A 19,304-nucleotide genomic window follows, 5' to 3' on the forward strand; every position below is an offset into this window, starting at 1 on the left:
CTAGTCCCATGGAAGTGGACCCGACATTCATGACTAATTACTTCCCCAAGACGCCGTGTCCTAACATCAGCAAATGGAAAAGAAAGTAAGGATTTCACTGTAATGAGACAAGGTCAGGGCACAAACGAACATTCTTCTTTTTCATTCATTCATTCATTCATTCATTCATTCATTCATTTATTTATTTATTGGTTTTTCGAGACAGGGTTTCTCTGTGGTTTTGGAGCCTGTCCTGGAACTAGCTCTTGTAGACCAGGCTGGCCTCGAACTCACGGAGATCCACCTGCCTCTGCCTCCCTAGTGCTGGGATTAAAGGCGTGCGCCACCACCACCCGGCTTTTATTTTTTATTTTTGAGACAGACTTTCTCTGTAGTTTTTGGTGCCTGTCCTGGAACTAGCTCTTGTAGACCAGGCTGGCCTCGAACTCACAGAGATCCACCTGCCTCTGCCTCCCTAGTGCTGGGATTAAAGGCGTGCACCACCACCGCCCAGCCAAACGAGTTCTGAGTATTAAATATAAATATGTATATGTATAATTAGTGAGTTCTGAGTAGTGAATATAAATATATGTATAATGACCCGTCATATTTTGGGAAAATCTTCAAGTATATAAACATTAAAATAAAATTTTCATGAGGAAAGTGAATATTGTACCATGTTTTTGTTAAATCTCCCCAAACAGTTGCTAATTAAATTATAATTTTGATTTTGAATAATCTTATTACTAAAGTCGCGATTTCTTAAATGTTGAGTCATAAAGGGGTACCTTTGTGACTTCAGTGCAGAATCGGGGCACTAATCAGAGTCAGCTGTGGGGTGACTGTGGTATGATCTGGTCTTCATGTGTCTGCTCACAGGCTCAAGTCACTGGGAGCACACTGAATGGCAGGAAGGAGAAACTCCAGGCTACAGAAGAAGACAAGGAAAAGTGGGGTTTTCTGCAGTTTGCTGAAGCATGGACCCCAAGTGACAGTTGTGAAGAGCTCAGCAAGGATGCTGTGTTCACTCATGTAAGAGAATTTTTTTCTACTTTCTTATTTACGTGTGCTTTATCTGTGCACGCGCGAGTGTGCACACTCGTGTGTAGTGTGTGTGTGTGCGTGCGCAGAGGCTTTCACTTGCTTTCACAGCGAGTACTTTGCCTGCTGAGTCATCTCTCCTGCCCCTTTTCTCTACTGGAAAATGTACTTTATCATTGTAAACAGAAATTCGTAATAAATTATGCTCTATATGAGAGGCTGTTTTGCTCAAAGCTAGAAAATGTCAAGAACCAAAAATTAGCTTTGCTACTGGACTTTGCTATTTTCCAACAGTTTCAAAACTTAATGCTCAGTTCTCTCGAAAAACAACCTGAATAGAATCTAATCTTCAGAAAATAATACTGGAGAAAATATTTTTATGACCTCGAAGGTGGGGAAGGATAATGGTTTGCCTCAAAATACACAAGTAACAAAAAAATGTATTGAGATGCTGACCTTAGAAAAATTTAAAAAAAATTCTTTTTGTTTTGTTTTGAGACAGGGTTTCCTCTGTGCGGTGTTGGCTGTCCTAGAACTTGTTCTGTAGACCAAGCTGGCTTCGAACTCAGAGAGATCTTCCTGCTTCTGCCTCTTGAGTGCTATGATTAAATAGGCTCTACTTTGAATTTTATTTGGCCCAGAATTGGAGCTGGCCTTTTCTTTAAGGAGCTTCCTACTTCCTTTTACTATAAGATACTATTTGAAAATTGGGATTTTTTTTTTTACTCCTTTGGGATATCATTGTTTCAGGGCTTTTTTTTCTACATGAAAAACTGCATGAAAACATATATTTGCACAGAAAGCTAAATATGTACTGTGCGTGTGCCAGCCAAAGAACAAGTTGCGGGCATCCACATTCTGTCCCCCGTTGTAGGTCGCGGGGATCCCACTTGGATTCTAGAGTAAGCCACGGATACTTTTACCCTCTGAGCCATCTTGCCAGCTACATTTTATTTACATATTTATTTTATTTTTTGCTTTTGTTTTAAACCAGAGTAGAGTTGGTTTCTTTTGTTCTTTTATCTCTGTGCTGGCAGAGAGAAACTGGGTGTACCTAGGAGTGGGTCACTGTCGAAGTTTTTCAGCTATGTGGGACTGATCTTTTTAGAAAAAATAGAGGGATGGAGAAAGCAATGATTTCTTTTTCAAGGTACCTTAAATACATTTTTTTCACTTAGCTTATTAAATCCTTACTCTGTCACCCTCCTCCTTTGAAAACAGACTCTTTGTGGAGTTTGCAGATGTGAAGTGTCTTCCGTTGCTGTTCCAGTCATCCATTTGGTGTCTTTGTGGAGGTCAGCCTGATGCCCCAGACAGCATTTGTAAAGCAGGTTTATTAATTTTGTTAGAAATGGGGCCGAGTGACAGGAGGCAGGATGGCTCCTTGCAGAGGCCTTTGATCAGAGTCTATTAACCGTGACGTCGGCGCTCCCTCACGTCGGCGGCCTGCTCCCTGCTGGATCAGCACCAGCTTTGAAGTGCTTTATTGTTTTTATGAGTTTGTCTGCATTTCCTTTTCCACTTTTCAGCTCTAATAACTGACTTTTACTCCTGTCATCAAGGCCAGGGGATTTATCTCAAAGGACCCTGCATTTACCTTGAGGCCAAAGAGAGCTGATTGAGGTCCCCAACCTTTCAGAGAAAACACGCATCAACCACCGTATGCATTTCGCAACTCTCATTCCCAGGACTGCTCACCAAAGGCAATATTTTTCTTTTGTTTTTATTGAACAATGACTGAACAGAGGATAGGGACACAGCAACTGCTAGCCGTGTAACCAAAGAGAGGAATTTCTTCTCTGTCTCCCAAGAAGCAGCTTCACCTCAGAAGGAACTTAGGCTTTATTGAGATAAATGTGAGTGCCCATGGCCTGGCAGCGTTCATTTGGGCTGCTCCAAATAGCAAGGGCCAATCTGGAAATGGTTCCATGAAGTTTTTATGGTTACAGGATGGAAACAAGTCATAAGTCAAGGCATTCTGACACCCTAGTAGAACAGGAGGCAGGCAGCTTCCAGCAGAGTGGGGCAAGCTCTGCTATCGTTTTCAGATGCTGTCTGCTGATGGGTGCTTTGGAGTGGCGGAAGCTTGGGAGTGTATTTGTATGTCCCAGAAAGCCTCACAGAAGAAGGCCAGGGAGCCAGGCATGGTGTTATATGCCTGTAATCCTAGAACTCAGGCGTGGTGGTATATGCCTATAATCCTAGAACTCAGGCATGGTGGTATATGCCTATAATCCTAGAACTCAGGTGTGGTGGTATATGCCTATAATCCTAGAATTCAGGTGTGGTGGTATATGCCTATAGTCCTAGAACTTGGGTGTGGTGGTATATGCCTATAGTCCTAGAGCTCAGGACACAGAAGCAGAAAGGTTGCTGCAAGTTCAAGGTCTGCCTCGTCTACATAGCAAGTTCCAGGCTGTGCAGTGTTCAACAGAAGGAGGGGATGGGGTACTAAAGATTGCACAAGAAAGTTTTGGCTCCACTTTTGCAGCTTTTATCTTCCCACAGTCTGGGAAGTGCTGTCAGCCTCCCACAGTCCGGGAAGTGCTCCTCAGCCCATCAGCCTGTAGGCGCTTCATCACAGGTGTGACTTTTCTCTGGGAACTTGGATTCTCATTGGTGATGAAATGTCTATTGGGTCAGATCCTATCTCCTATTTAAAAATGCCAACTTTTAATCAAAAAGAGAATCACTTGCTGGGATTAAAAGACAACTAGTCATGAAGAATTGGATATTGTCCATGACCCTACTGTAGTGGCTTTTCTAAGTGCAAGCATGACATAAGCTGTCCAGTAATACAGCTTTACTAGCTAATAAAAATAGTTTGCCTTTCTGTGTTACGGCCTCTCTAAGAAAAATGGAAATAATAAAGTCATTCATTTTAAAGTAAACCACAGAGCTGGAGAGGTGGCATGTTGGTTAAGAACACTAGCTGCTCTTGCAGAGGACCCAAGTGTGATTCCCTGTACCCAGTACACAGGAGCTCACAACTGTCTGCAACTCCACTTCTAAGAGATCTGGTGCCCTCTTCTGGCCTCTGTGGGCACCAGGCATGTATGTGGTACATAGACATTCATACAGGCAAAACACTCATACACATAATATTAAAACTAATAAATCTTTTTAAAAAAATAAGTATCCATGGGGCTGTTGAGATGGCTCAGTGGTTAAGAGCACTGGCTGTTCTTCTGGAGGTCCTGAATTCAATTCCCAGTACCTACATGGTGGCTCACAACCATCTATAATAGAACCTAATGCCCTCTTCTGGCATACAGGTATACAGGCAGAGCACTCATACATAAAATATAAATAAATTAAAAAATATAAGTATCCTGGCAGCATGATATGCTAAACATTAAGCTGTCAAGTTGGATGTTGGAATTTGAAGATCCTGGCCTGTCATAGTGAGACCAACAAACTTATTTCTTTAGCCTCTAAGTGACAGGGAGTTACATTATTGATAAGGGTAAAATTTTTAGAAAACATGATTGTTTGGGAAATATTAGTGCCTTGTCCTCAGACGCTTTGATCTCTGGATCCAAGTACTCCAGGAATGTCGGTGTCACCACTCTAGAGGCGGCGGCACCTGGGAGAAGGCAGCCAGTAAATAAGGTGGGCTAAAATCTCATGCAATGGCCAGCTTTATCCAGAACCTCAGACAGTATGAACCCTGAGGGTTGAGAAGGTCCTCTGAGTAACGTTCCCACGAGTTCAAGCTGTGCACAATCACAAGGACAAGCTGCTCGTGGCAAACCACGTTTTTTCCACAGAGGCAAATAAAGGATAGTTTAAAGATTCAACTGAATAACAGCAGAAGCAATACTGAGTAATCTGGAGTGAACTCACTCCTACCTGATACCTCTGGGAGGAGCAAACACATTCCAAGAGCAGTCCCGGGTTCCGGAGAAACTGAGACCTCCAGGCCCAGTCCTCTCTGAGTGTTCTTACCAGCACCCAGAGCTCTCACACGTGACGCCATCCGCTTCCAGCAGTCACCAACACTAAAAGTGGATGCTGAATAAAAACTCAGCTTAATAATAAAGAACAATATAGAAATCATTAGAGAAAGGGATATTGTAGTTCTTGCCTACAGTCTTAGCCCTCAAGAGGTAGGTGCAGGAGGGCCAGGAATTCAAGGTCTCTTTCTGCTCTATATCAAGCTCAAGGCCAGCCTGAACTACAGAAGAGTGTCTCAAAAAAAAAATTTACTAGAAGCATTTTTAAAAAACAAAACAAGAGCAAACAAACGAACAAAACCCCGGCATCTTATGTATCACAGGCTGCTCAGTCTCATCGTGTAGCCAAGGATGCCCTTGAGCTTCTGATCCTCCTGACTTCACAGGTTGGTGCACCATACCTGGCTTCTTATTAACCTGCCATGTCCTAACACCTACCTATCTGCCGATGGGCACAGTGCCATCACTGTGTCTCATCTCAGAATATTAGACAGCATGTTTTGTTTTAAGCTGCATGGCATTTGAGTTCTTTTTCTTTAAGAATGTGTGTGTGTGTGTGTGTGTGTGTAAAAGAGGGGGGAGTATGCCTGTAATTGCAGGTGTTGCTGGAGGCCAGAGGCATGGGATCCTCTGGAGCTGGTGTCTGTGGGCTGTGTGACGTGGGTGCTAGAAACCAAACTCGTGTCGTCTGCAGTAGTGCTTGCCCTTGGCCCCTAAGCATCTCTCCAACGCCCACATCTGGGTCCCCTATCTCCTTCCAGTACAGTGGTTTCCCAGAGTCCTTACACTTTTCTCTGCTCATCTCATGCACAGTGTCCCTCTTTCAGCCGTGTGGCAGTTCTTACCCCTGTGCCCGTTCTTCTCTCCGAGTGCAGTCTCAGTGATGTACAGAGAACCTACAGTGGCATGAGTTGTGGCTGCATAGGAGTTCCTCTGCGTATGTATCTACCAAGCCTTAAAATATTAATCTTTGAAGTTGGAAGGATTTGCAAGAAGTGTTCAGATACTGCTGCGAAATAAAAGACCAGAAATAGTGGTCTCCTCCTGTTATCCTAACACTGGAGAGGCAAAAGCAGCAAGATCGGGAGTTTAAGGTTACCCTTGGCTACTGAACAAGTTCCAGGCCAGCCTGGGTATAAGTACCATCTCTCAAAATAGAAAACAAAAAGAGAAAATTCATACTTTGTTTCATTGAGGGTGAGGATACGGCTCAGTGGGTAAGAGTTCTTGTGCAAATGTGAGTTCAGAGCCCCAGCCCCTACATAAAAAGCCAGGCATGGCCCCCAACACCTAAAACTAGCACTTTGGGGAGCTAAGACAGAAGGCTCACTGGGGCTTGCTGCACAGCAATCCTGTCTGAAAAGTGGTGAGGTCTGGGTTCAGTCAGTGGAATAAGGCAGAGAGAAGTAGGAGAGGACACTAGATGTCCTCCAGCCTCCCGGGGCAGTCGTGGGCATCACTCCCATGCACACACCTGCACAACTACATGCATGGACATACACTCATATATAGGTTTCATTTACTACCAGTGTACATTTCTCACGTGTGAACACTTGGTCCCTCTTTATCTACTTTAACTTGGTAAGAGAAATGGAGCTAGTAAAACTCATTTTATTCTCACGACTTCATCTTAGTTGGGTTACAGAGTTCAAATAAGTGTATATAGTTAGAGGCTGTCTGTGGCCTGCAAGAATATATATCACTAATCCTTTTCTGTTCCCAACCAGTACATAATAATTATCTTTAGGATGTATCAAAGGGATTTTTCTGCCATGTTTTTCTACCAGTCATGGCTGCTAAATGTCAAAGAAACCTCATCAGTGCCTCTCAGTTGCCCAGAGGCTCTAATCAGAAAGTTTAGCTGATGCTGGGATCAGGTCTCTAACTGAGGACTGTAACGGACGCTGTGCTCCTCCAGCCCTGCGGTCACAGCATCCTCGTCATCCACCTTAGCCGTCCCTGTAGCATTAGGTAGCGTCCTCGCTAGTGCTTTGTTTGCAAGAATCTTAATCTTGTTTGAGAAATTATTACAATTATTTTCCAGCCACTGCCATGTTCCTGGAGTTTATTTGCTGAGGTCTCGGACTGTCATACCCAGCGGCACGTGGGTTCCAATCAGCACGTACACAGGACTCACCCGTCACTGCCACACACTGCTGGTGACCTCGAGCATGGCAGAGCTGACCTCTCTGAGTGCAGTCTCTCACTGCTGCACATCCCTCTCCGTTCTCTCTAGCACAAAATGAGAATTTCTCAGATGCTACTTTCCCAAACTAGTTATTCCTCTTTTGGCACGGGGTTTCTCTATGTACCCCTGGCTGTCCCGGAACTCATTCTATAGACCAGGCTGGCCTCGAAGTCACAGAGTTCTGGCCTCTGCCTCCCAAGTGCTGCCCTGTGTTAATTCTTTTTTAAAAAAAAAAATTCTTTTAAAAAATAAATAGCTTAAGTAAATGGCTTCCTTAAGGTCGACTATATTTGAAGGCCCTGAGAAGTCATTAAAGATTTCTTTAAGGGTTTTTTTTTTTTTGGAGGGGGGGATTGCTTTCAAGAACTCCTATATGCATTTTTCCCCTTTCAGTGGTGAGCTGGCTAGGTAAGTCTGTAAAAAAATAAATTATTGAAAACATAGACTGAGGGATTGGGGTGATTCATGGGGAATCGGTCGTAGTGCAAGTACGAAGACTAGAGCTTGGGTCTCCAGAAACCACTAAAGTCAGGTGCCCGTGGTGGCCCACTTGTAATCCCAACACAAAGGAGGTGGAGACATGGATCATCAGGGCAGGCCAGCCAGCCAGACTAGCCAAAACAGTGGGCACTGGGTTCAGAAGAGACCCCGCCTCCGTTTATAAGATAGTGATTGCGAAAGACACCCTCGATCAATCTCAGGACTACACAACATGCACCCAACGATGATGGTAGTTCAGTAAAGCAGAGAGCTCAAAAGATGCTGATATTATTAAACACAATTGAATGTATGTGATAGCTCACTAATGTGTATTTCATATATAACTATACTGACTGTGTTAGTCATGCTTCTCTAGAGTAACAGAACGTACGGAATGGCTCTATCTATATAGAAGGGGATTTATCAGAATGACTTATAAACTGCAGTCCATATGACCTAACAATGGCTGCGTGTGAAAGGAAAGTCCAAGAGTCCAGTAGTTGTTCAGCCCATGGGGCTAATGTCTCAGCTGCTCTTCAGTAGACTCTGGGATCCTGAGGAAGTAGCTCTAATGCCAGAGGAGTGGACTTGTTAGCAAAGAGCCAAAGCTTCCTTCTTCCATGTCCTTATATAGGCTTCCAGCAGAGTGTGTGGCCCAGATTAGATCTGGATTAAACGTGTGTCTTCCTACCTTGAGACCTTGATTACTGGCACGCCTTTTCCCCCTCTCAGAAAGAAATGGGTTAACGGCACATCTTCCTACCTCAGAGATCCTTATTAGAAGTGGAGCTTCCTGCTTCAAATTAAGCAAAAATCCCTCAGAGGTGTGCCCTCAATTTGGTGGTTTTAGCTAATTCCAAATGTAGTCAAGTTGACAACCAAGACTAGCCCTCATACTGACATATGCTTTATTTGATCCTCATTTAAAAAAAGTTTTAAACCATGTATCCCCAAAAAAATCAAAACAAAAAGAGGTCACGGGGTGGTGGTGGCAAGTGGCTTTAATCCCAGCACTCAGGAATCAGAGGCAAACGGACCTCTGAGAGTTCAAGGCCAGCCTGGTTTACAAAGGGAGTTTCAGGACAGTCAGAGCTATTGCACAGAGAAGCCGTGTCTCGAAAAACCTGAAAAAGAAAGGGAAGGAGGAGTAGGAAGAAGAGAAGAAGAAGGAAAGAAACAGAAAGAAAAGGAAGGAAGGGAGGGAGGGAGAGAGGAAGCGAGGAAGGAGGCAGTTGAGGGGGTAATGTCACAACATCAGAAGGAAACAGATGGAGGAAAAGACTCTAGCTAATGTAAGATGTCTATCACTTTTGTGTGGTCTGCTCCCTGGTGACCACCACGGCAGTTATTTGAAAAGACAACTAGACTAGACCCAATAGTTACTGATGACGATACTGTAAAGTCTTCCATGTACAACTTCTTTAAATGTGAACAGACACATTAAATAGCTTAATTAGGTCTGGTGAGATAACTCAGTGGGTAGAGAACCCTGCTACCAAGCCTCATGACCTGAGTTTAATCCTCGGAGCACACATGGTGGAAGGAGAACTGTCTCCTGCACATTGTCCTCTGACCTCCCACATACACATACATACATGCACCTGCATGTATACATGCACATACAAAATAATAAATGTAATTAAAATACTTTTAGGAATAACCTAATTAAGGATATTTATATTTTAGGCCCTGTGTGTGATTCATTTATTAGAAGAGGGCTTTGTTTTTCTAGTGGTGATGAAAGGCCACCAGCATTGTGTAAAACTTTTCACTTGAAAATCAGATTGAATTCTTTATTCCAAGAAAGGGCCACTGGTAAAACAAACAGTGAATGAAGAAAGCAGAACAAAACAAAGTAAAAGCGTCCTTAATAGTCACAGAAAAATAAATGGGATTATTGGATCTATGAAAAGTAAGGGAACCGGGCGGTGGTGGTGCACGCCTTTAATCCCAGCACTCAGGAGGCAGAGGCAGGCGGATCTCTGTGAGTTCAAGTCCAGCCTGGTCTAGAAGAGCTAGTTCCAGGACAGACTCCAAAACCACAGAGAAACCCTGTCTCGAGAAACCAAAAAAAAAAAAAAAAAAAAAAAAAGTAAGGGAGAAGTCAGCAAATAGGGACAGAAAACAACTTTTGTATGCCAAAATTAATGATTTAACAAGGAATAAAAGACAAGGAGGAAAGCACCCAGAAAGAACATAAGAAAATACAGAGAAAGCAGCCGGGTGGTGGTGGCGCACGCCTTTAATCCCAGCACTCGGGAGGCAGAGGCAGGTGGATCTCAGAGACTTTGAGGCCAGCCTGGTCTACAGAGCAAGTTTCAAACAGCCAGGACTATACAAAGAGACCCTGTCTCAAACACCCCCAGAAAAAAAGGGGGGGCATATAGAGAAAGCAAAGTAATATAAGAAATCGGCTCGAAGTTGAAGGATATCAAAGCTCACAGTTGGAGCGACAGTGAACGGAAGGCTAAGTCATCCCCGTGAGTTGTCTGGCTCTCTCCTTCATTCATCCTTGGTGATCTGTTTTTATTTCACCGTTCTTTTCCTTCTCATTTGTATGTGTGTTATATATGTATGTTTGTATGCTTGCAGATATGTGAAATACATGTGAGAATCCACATTCGTTTGTATATGTGTGCATGTAGAGGTCAGAATGAATATTTTAATGCTGTTTGAAAAATGTTTCCTGGTCAGCGTACTGTTTTAATACGAGTGTCCTAGTTTATGTACAGTGTGTTTATAGTTTGAGCGTGAAAGTATTTTTCTAGGTTCTTGATTGACTTAAGATATTATTTTATATGCCTGAAATGTTTACATATGCAATTCCTTCTTTTACCTGATGTGCATCTAAGGCAGGTAGTTTAGAAAGTATATTTTTATTTTATAACTCTAGCTAAGTTCCTAACTTTTCTAAAATGTTTCCTCACCTGAATGCTGATTTCACAGTAGGGTTAATAAGTTCAGCCCACATAGTGCTAAGCAAAAAGACATGGGAAGTACATGGCTGTATTCACTCAGTGCACGACTGTTTATTGCCCTGAGCTGTCTGTATTTATGAAGAGTTGCACTATAGTTAGATTCATTTCCTGTCAGTCTGATTAATGAAAATGCTAAGTCCTTTCATTTAGGAAGAACTGCTCCCTCATTTGATAACTGTTGTCTGATTTTTAGTTTGAAAAAGAAAAGCAACATGACATTCGATCATTCTTCTTACCAAAATCGACAAAGAGACAGTTGGAAACATCCAAGACGTTCAAGGAGAAGACTACAGTGGCCTCAGACCCTAGAGAAGTGACTGCAGATGACTGCACTGATGACAGAAATGGTTCTGAACCTGAAGCTAAAAGATTGAAGACCCTCAGCAGTGCGCTGGAGGGAAGACCACCCTTGCAAGTCAGAGCCACATCCGTGGACGGCCCTGAGGTCAAGTCCACACCGGCCTCCCCATCCCTTCCCGAGAAGGGGTGGCAGTGTGGCTTCTGCACATTCATCAATGACTTAGTCCTTCCTTACTGTGAGATGTGTGAGAGCCCCCGGGGCCGAGCTGGTGAGTACTCAGAAGGTGAAGGTGAGGGGATGGGGCAGTGGCGGTGTATGAAGAACAAATTTTCAGACACGGCTGTTACAGATGCAAAGTGTTCTATGACTCAGCAGCCTGCAGCCCTTAAAATGGAATAAGAATTTCACTGAGTGACGACTGTAAATTCATCCCCTGTGGAATGTGAATGACTCCTGTTCTGTCAAGAATGTATATCCTGAGTGTCACTGGCTTGGCATTAATTTAGTGCAAGTGGGCATTTCTGATTAATGTCAGCAGGATGTGAGCTCAGTGGGCAGGAGAAGCCGTGTTGCTATGGTAGCAAATGTGCTGCCCGTCACAGGCCTGCTGTTATAAAACACATAGATATTCTTGTTTTTAAGGAAATTATAGAGGATTTCTATATTTAAATGGAATCTTTTCTGTAACTGCTTTGCCTGCTTAGTATACATTGCACCATGTTTTTTGTTTGTTTGTTTGACAAATCATGAATTCTTCTCAAGATTTTATTAAAGGAATCTGCCAACACACACACACACAAAATAAATACAATATAATAGAAAAAATGTCCTTAGCATTCAGTTTCAGAGAATGTTTTATGCCAATGAAAAAAAGGCCGGGTGGCCAGTTTTGGACACTAGAAGTGGCTGCTGTATTAAAGGCCTGCACAGTTGTTCACGTCAGTTCTCCATGTAGATTCATTCTTCCGACAGCGACTCTAGTGAAGACGGAGCTAAGAGAACTCTGGTGTTGCCATGTTCCTACTCCTTCTCTCTTAGTTTTGATCTGAAGGAAAATATATCGACCCGCCCAGCAGGTCCTAAGTTACTCCAGGGTCTTGAAGAGGCACTATCTGAAAGACACGGGAGGAAAGAGAAACGGACGCCAAGCAGTATTCCTTGTCAAGGCATCCGTTTATTGAAGCAAGTTTGATGTCTTATATACTCCTCAGTGAGGAGCTCGGGCAGGGGGAACTGAGGAAGGGGGAAAAGGAGGAAGGAAAGGAGGGGCTCGGTAGCTGGGCAACTAAGCGGGGCAGTTTGGCAGCTAAGCAGGGCAGTTGCAAGGTCAGTGGCTAGAACACCTGCCGTTAGTGATAAGCAGCAAGCCATGAAGACACTCTGTGGTGCTTTCCAGAGCTTGAGTCTCCACGGTCAGCACGTAATGTTTTGGCTAACTTTAAGTTTTCTGTCTCAAGATTTTTACTTCAAGGCCCTGTGAGATGTGAGAAAGGAGAAGCCTGAAATGGCTCCTGACAATATATCAGTCTCTCACTTCTGAGAACTCAAAATTGACAAATGGCCATCTGGGTAGTTGTGTGTGTTACGTGGGCACCTGTTCTCTGAAACTAAACCAGAACCACACATTTTCTCCATGCAGTGCCCTTGCCCAGTTAACATGACCCCTGCAGTCCCCAGCTGGTGCAGACAATGAAATACAGCAACGTGTGACTCTAGAATGGTGACAGCTCACAGTGAGAGTATAAGGTGATGACCTTAGGGGGAAAATCAAAATTAAATAGCTAACTTTTTAAAAAATCATAGTTTATTATGTGTTTGATAGTTCTGATTTTTTCCTTATGATGCAAAGAGCAACAATGAAAGCTTCTAAACCTTTGATTCAATAAGCAACCTGCCAAGAAACTTTAAAAAATAAACACATTTTTGAACATGAGACAATCTGCTTAGAGAAAAAAAATAAAAAATTTAAGTAACAATGTATTCTCAACATTGCAGTGGTCAGCTTTACATTATTACCCTTGACATAACAATTGCCTACCTTGGTTTGTTTGTGTCCCCAAAGTGTTGAAAGACAGAATTAATACTACTTAAACAGAAGAATCCAAAAAATCAGAGGAGCCATATTAGGATGTTGCGGTCTATTGAGGCAGCATGCTACTTTGGAGTGGATGTGGTATGGATACATGGGATGGTAATATTCAACAACAGTTGAAATTGCCCAGTTTTGCATCTCTGATTTGAATGTCAGAGTGGTTATGTCCAAAGCAGCCTACAGACCACTTTACTTTGGAGCCCAATGGAGCCTCAGGCTTGACAGGCCCGGGCTAGAATCCTGAAGGTTCAGAGATCCCAGTCGCTCAGCTGCTTACAGCACAAGCATTAAGACCCAGGTTTAAATCTCAGCCCCCACATAGAAAGCCAGGCACAGCAAACGTCCCCATCATGGGAATGTCCAGACAGGCCTATTTCTGAAACTAACCAACTGGCTAGCCAGGAAAGTCAATTTAGTGAGCTCCAGGTTCAGTGAGAGACCAAAATAAGGTGGGAAATGATTGAAGAAGGCACCACATGTCAACTTTCAGCATGTGGTGTGTGCACGCGCATATGTGTGCACACATGTGCACAAGTGTGTTGCAAAAATTAAAATCTTCAGCATTGGCTTGGAGAGATGGCTCAGCTGGAGAGAACTGGACCCAGAGGACCCACGTTCGATTCCCAGCATCTATATGGCTGCTCACAACAGTCTATTACTGCAGTCTTAGAGGATCTAACATGGTCTTCTGACCTCCATGGACCCCACACACACATGGTGCACAGGCATACATGTAGACCAATACCCATATGCACAAAATGAAAATAAATAATAAAAAATCCAGTGGTACCCTTTATCCTTCTCACCTCCTCTCAGTTGTTAAACTACAAAGTGTATCTCTACTCCAACCCCTCCTGTTGCTGCCACATAAAAGCCATCATTAGCTCTGATCAAGACCCAGTAGCATCCTCTAGTCTTGCCCTTTGGGATCTTTCCATGCAAAACAGAGTCACCCTTTAATAACGGATTGGCTGGGCTTAGCAGCAGATTGGAGGCAGAGGTCAGCGGATCTCTATGAGTACAGGCCAGCCAAGGCTACAGGAGACCTTGGGGGAAAACACCACCACCAACCAAACTGCAATCATCATTCCTCCTCTAAAGGTCTCCGTTGCTCTCCAGTTCTGTGTAGAGTATACCCAACAGTGTAAGCCCTTAGCTAGGGGCAGCAGCAGCTCTGAGCTTGGTGGGACTCTCTGAGAGCATGGCTAGACACAGTTTTTATTTGTTTGTTTACACTTTTGTGTAAAAATGCATCTTAGAAGAGATCCTCGGGAGGAAAGGCGAATAGTCAGTCCTTCCTGATGTTTGTAAGTCTGCCTGCCTCTGCCTCCCAAGTGCTGAGAATAAAGGTGTGCACCACCAAGCTCGCTATTTCTTCCTTTTTTAAAAAATAAAATTGAGCTGTGACATTTTAATCTATGCTTGTAACTTATTTTATTTTAATAATTCCAGCTGTCCTCAACCGTATGCAGGATGGCAATAAAAATGGGGATGGTGATTCTCAGAAAAACGCCCCCAGAAATGACCTGGCTAATTTGGACTGTGTAAAGGAACATCCTGAACAGTCAGAACCTGAGCAGTCGACTAATAGCAAGGAAGAAACATGGAAAGATGAGAGGAAGGACAGACTGACGTCCCAGGCAGGGAATGGTAAGTATTGCTTTTGTTTCTAGTGCTCAGATAATAACTATGTGAGGGCCAAGGCTGTGGCTCAGTTGGTAGAGTTCGTAGCTACCACGTATAAGTCTACAACCTTAGTGCCCAGCACTCAGGAGGAAGGGATGGGAATGCTATGAAATCAAGGTCGTCCTTGGTTGTGTAATTAATCTGAGGCTAGCCTGGGCTATAATGAGACCCTATTTCAAAATTAAAAAACTAAATAAAGAAGTGCCGTATACTTTAATACATAATGCTGTTACTAGATTCGTGATTGATACCTTATGCCATGTACCTTTTATTCCCTTTTATGTTAAAACACATCTTTAAATACCAGAGGACTCTCTGCTGGCATCAACACTACACGGTATCACAACCAACAAATTGCTACTGCCACCAGAATGTTGCCCTGTGCAACCACAGTGACCTCGTTGACAGGGAGAGAGCTGTTTTTATTTGGGTGGTACATCAGGGCACAGTAATGAGACTGACAGAGTCAACAGCCCTTTAGCAGATCACTAACCTTTTTCACATGGATGCTTTTAGATGTCTACGCTCAGCTAGCATTTTTAAGAAACAATTTTAAGGAACATAATTTCAAGACTGTCTGAAACAAGCTAGAGAGATGCCTCAGTGGGTAATGTGCCTGCCCTGCAAGCATGGGAGGCAGAGATAGGCAGATCTCTGTGAGTTCGAGACCAGCCTGGTCTACAGAACGAGTTCCAGGATAGGCTCCAAAGCTACAGAGAAACCCTGCCTCAAAAACCAAAAGATTCATTTATTTATCATGTATATAGTGTTCTGCCTGCATGTATGCTTGCAGGCCAGAAGATCTCATCACAGGTGGTTGTAAGCCACCACATGTGTGCTGGGAATTGAACCAGGGACTTCTGGAAGAGCAGCCAATGCTCTTAACTGCTGAGCCTTCTCTCCAGCAGTCAAAGAGTGATTTCTAATCTTTACACATTAATGCCTAATTCTTCAAATATGGAGACGCACTGATTACAAATGCTCTTCTGCTCAAGGTCGGCAGAAAGAACTTCCCATTAAACCGTGGCCCAGCACCTTACAAAGCCCAGACATGCCACCTGTGGCCGTGACTGTTGTTTGTCCTGGGGATCAGGACCAGCAGTGCCTTCTGCCTTCAGCTGCTTTGTTAATAGGTATATAATAGGTCTACTAGAAAATTACTACGGTGATGGTATTGCCTAGGGGAATGGCAAGTAAAGTTGAGCTTCTCGACCTAGGAAAGAATGTTCAGAAGTCACTGACCAACCACAACTGAATTAAGAGTATAAACTCGGCAACTAGAAAGATAGCCAGTGACCAAGAGTGACCTGACTTTGGTTCCCAGCACCCAAACCAGGGGGTTCACAATCACCTTAACTCTAGTTTAGGATCTGATGCCCACTGGCCCCACTGGCATCTGCATGCACACAGTGCACATAAATTCACACAGGTGTACACATCGCATAAATAAAAATAGTGAGTTTTAAGAGTACAAGCTCTGGAGCCCCTTTCCTATTAAGCAGGTTAATGTGCTGAGATTCCGCCTGTTAAAATGTGCTCTTCATGTGTGAGAAATGAACTGGAGACAGCAGTTAGCACAGTTCCTGGGCCACTGGTGTGTTTAGTAGGCATTAACTGCATTCATTATTTAACTTGTGCTTTGGGGGTTTGGTTTTAATTGTACTTGGGATCCAACGCAGGGTCTTCGGGCATGCTAGACAAATACTCTACTCCTGGACTGCAGCCTCAGCCCCTTTAGCTCTAATTATCATGTAGACTTGCCTCCACAAGTTTTCTCTCCTGAAGAATTCTGGGTAATGGGACCAACCCAGGCGCATCGGTGGCACTCAACAGGTGCTGTCCTGATACTCATAATCAAATGGGGACTATTTTGTCCCAGCTGCAGTATGCTCAGCAAAGGGGAGAAATTCTAAAACCCTTCAAGTCTGGTAATGATTTCTGATATTAGGGAAAGATCCCTTCTGACACACTCATATCTTTCCAAATGATTCTGGATCTGTTACTTCTTGTTCAATCATTAGCAAAGAAGGCCCAGTTTCCAAATATGCCATGCTCTTAAAAGACCTGCCTTGATGGGCTGGAGAGATGGCTCAGCGGTTAAGAGCACTGCCTGCTCTTCCAAAGGTCCTGAGTTCAATTCCTGGCAACCACATGGTGGCTCACAACCATCTATAATGAGGTCTGGTGCCCTCTTCTGGCCTGCAGGCATACATTGAAGGAATGTTGTATACATAAAAAATAAATAAATCTTAAAAAAAAAAAAAAGACCTTCCTTGAAAGTTTCATTCAAGCCTAGACAAGCTTATTGAATGTGTTAGTTTTTAAACATAGCTATTTCATTATTCTAACCTGCAAAACAGTGAAATAAGCTGCTTTTTGAAGATCTGTTTATATTTTATTTATCTGTCTGAACATGTGTATGACCATGTGTGTGTGGATACCCAGAGAAGCCAGAAGAGGGCATCAGATCCCCTGAAGCTGGAATTATAGGTAGCTGTGAGCTACCCACAGTCTTTGAAAGAACAACAGATGTTTATAGCTGCTGAGCCATCTCTCCAGACCCCAAGTATGCTATTTTAGACAGAGAGTAGACAGGCTTTTCAGATTCTCTTTTGTTTTCTTCATTAGAGCAAAAGAATGATTCGGGCACCCTGCCAGCGTGTGAGACCTTTATGTTTTGTGCAAGTAAAAACACAGACCGGATCCACCTCTATACCCAGGCAAGTGCCACACAGATCTGTGTCTCAGAATATAAAGCCAGACTTCCTTTCTTCACTTTCCAGTAGAGATCCTAACAGTGAGACAGGCACCCAGTTTTCTGCTTGCATATGACTTGTTAAATTCCCGTCAAATCACAAGACAAAGAGATGTCAAAGTGGAGTCATTAAGACTTCAGGGAAAGAGACCTCGATTGCAGTGTTACCATTTAGCATGATCCTGAACATATGGGCTTCCATTTCCTCAGCTGTAAAATGTAGGGAGGGTTTGTTGCAACGGTAGAACAAGCTCATCCCTGTAGATCACTCAGCATTTGGAGCAACATTTGTGGCTGCCTAACACCTCACCTCCAACCGCCCCACTCCCCATATCTCACACCCCCACCCCAGCCTCCATGCCGAATGTCAGAGAATAGGCTTTCTAAAGTGAGCATTCAGACTGCTGCAGTAGCCTGGGCTAGCAAAGGTCACACGTTTTAGTCTGAAGACCCTTTCCATGATGGAAATGTGTTGAAAACCCTAAGAGCTCTTGTTGATATGGGTTATATCTATTGATAGTTACTCCATTCTGAAGCAAAATGAAGACACTTAAAATACTGATGTATTATTAGTTTTAAAATAACTAACATTCATATAAATAACATGTGCTTTTTGTTTGGTTTGGGGGTTTTTTGGGAGGGGTTCAAGACAGGGTTTCTCTGTGTCACCCCAACTGTCCTGGAACTCACTGGCCTTGAACTCAGAAATTCACCTGGAAGACTGTTAAGGAGACTCAATCATGAGGGAGTAAGAGCTTGATGGGCAGATAATTCCCCCCGATATTACTCCTCAATGCAGTCGTATCTTCCTCTCCAGCCAGGGGCATGGACAGCTGGTCTTCACGAAGCAGCAGTGTAGTATAGCTTTGGAGAAGCAAATTTTTTTTTTTTTTTTTTTTTTAATTTTCAAGACAGGGTTTCTCTGTAGCTTTTTTTGGTTCCTGTCCTGGACTGGAACTAGCTCTTGTAGACCAGGCTGGCCTCGAACTCACAGAGATCCACCTGCCTCTGCCTCCCGAGTGCTGGGATTAAAGGCGTGCGCCACCACCGCCCGGCGGAGAAGCAGATTTTTAAAATAGGTCTCTAGAATTTCTGTCTCACTTCTCCTCCTGCCAATAACAATGGGCAGATGTGTCAACCACCTGGGAAGGGATGGCAAGATGTTTATTGGTGCTGTTGTCTGATAGGAGTCATGTCTGTAATACTGTAAAGATCACTTGGGGATTGGAGGTGCCTGTGTTAATGCCAAGGACGAGCTGTTCTTCTGTATGAGTTTACAGTTTCATCATCTCCGTGTGTATTTCCAAGGTTAGGCAGTAGAGAAGTATTTGGGGCAGAAGCACAGCATCCAGGCTGACAGCAGAAAGCTTGGGCTGCGTACAGGCAAAATAAAAGCCTCCCCTCCCACCTCAGCTCTACAGGGGGCTCGTGTTGGATACACCCTTGTCTAGAATGTGCCTCCTGGTGTATTTTTGAGAAGAATGGTCATGCTGCATCATAATTGAGTTTTCTTATAAAGTAGTTCCTAGTACCTACAGGCTGAATTGCACTAACAGTGTCTCCTCATCTGTTCTCAGGATGGAAAACCGATGAACTGTAATTTCATTCCTTTGGATATAAAGTTAGACCTTTGGGAAGACTTGCCAGCAAGGTTTCAGCTAAAACAGAATCGCTCACAGGTAGGAAGAGTTCTAAATAATACAGTTGCATTTATTTGAAATAAAATTTAGGAATTTTAGAGATCACTTTTAGTTTAATGAAACAAACCTTCCAGCTGTTGCAGAGTCAGACTGCAGGCTGCATTTCTGTCCATCCAGACAGTGTCTGTTAATTCCACTGGTGCTAAGA

The 19,304-nt window shown here is 43.5% G+C and overlaps 1 protein-coding gene across 2 annotated transcripts in view; it reads left to right on the forward strand.

The window, feature by feature from the left end:
* Zranb3 (zinc finger RANBP2-type containing 3) overlaps positions 1 to 19,304 on the forward strand; it is a 162,927-nt gene that overhangs the window by 129,439 nt on the left and 14,184 nt on the right. For both annotated transcript variants that reach the window (XM_057770825.1, XM_057770827.1), the window contains exons 12-16: positions 859 to 1,011; positions 10,816 to 11,191; positions 14,468 to 14,665; positions 17,330 to 17,421; positions 19,034 to 19,135. In XM_057770825.1, coding sequence (XP_057626808.1) covers positions 859 to 1,011; positions 10,816 to 11,191; positions 14,468 to 14,665; positions 17,330 to 17,421; positions 19,034 to 19,135 — 921 coding nt within the window. The remainder of the gene's footprint in view (positions 1 to 858; positions 1,012 to 10,815; positions 11,192 to 14,467; positions 14,666 to 17,329; positions 17,422 to 19,033; positions 19,136 to 19,304) is intronic.

This window comes from Chionomys nivalis, chromosome 5 (assembly GCF_950005125.1).
Source record: "Chionomys nivalis chromosome 5, mChiNiv1.1, whole genome shotgun sequence".
In the NCBI taxonomy this organism is placed as follows: Eukaryota; Metazoa; Chordata; class Mammalia; order Rodentia; family Cricetidae; genus Chionomys; species Chionomys nivalis.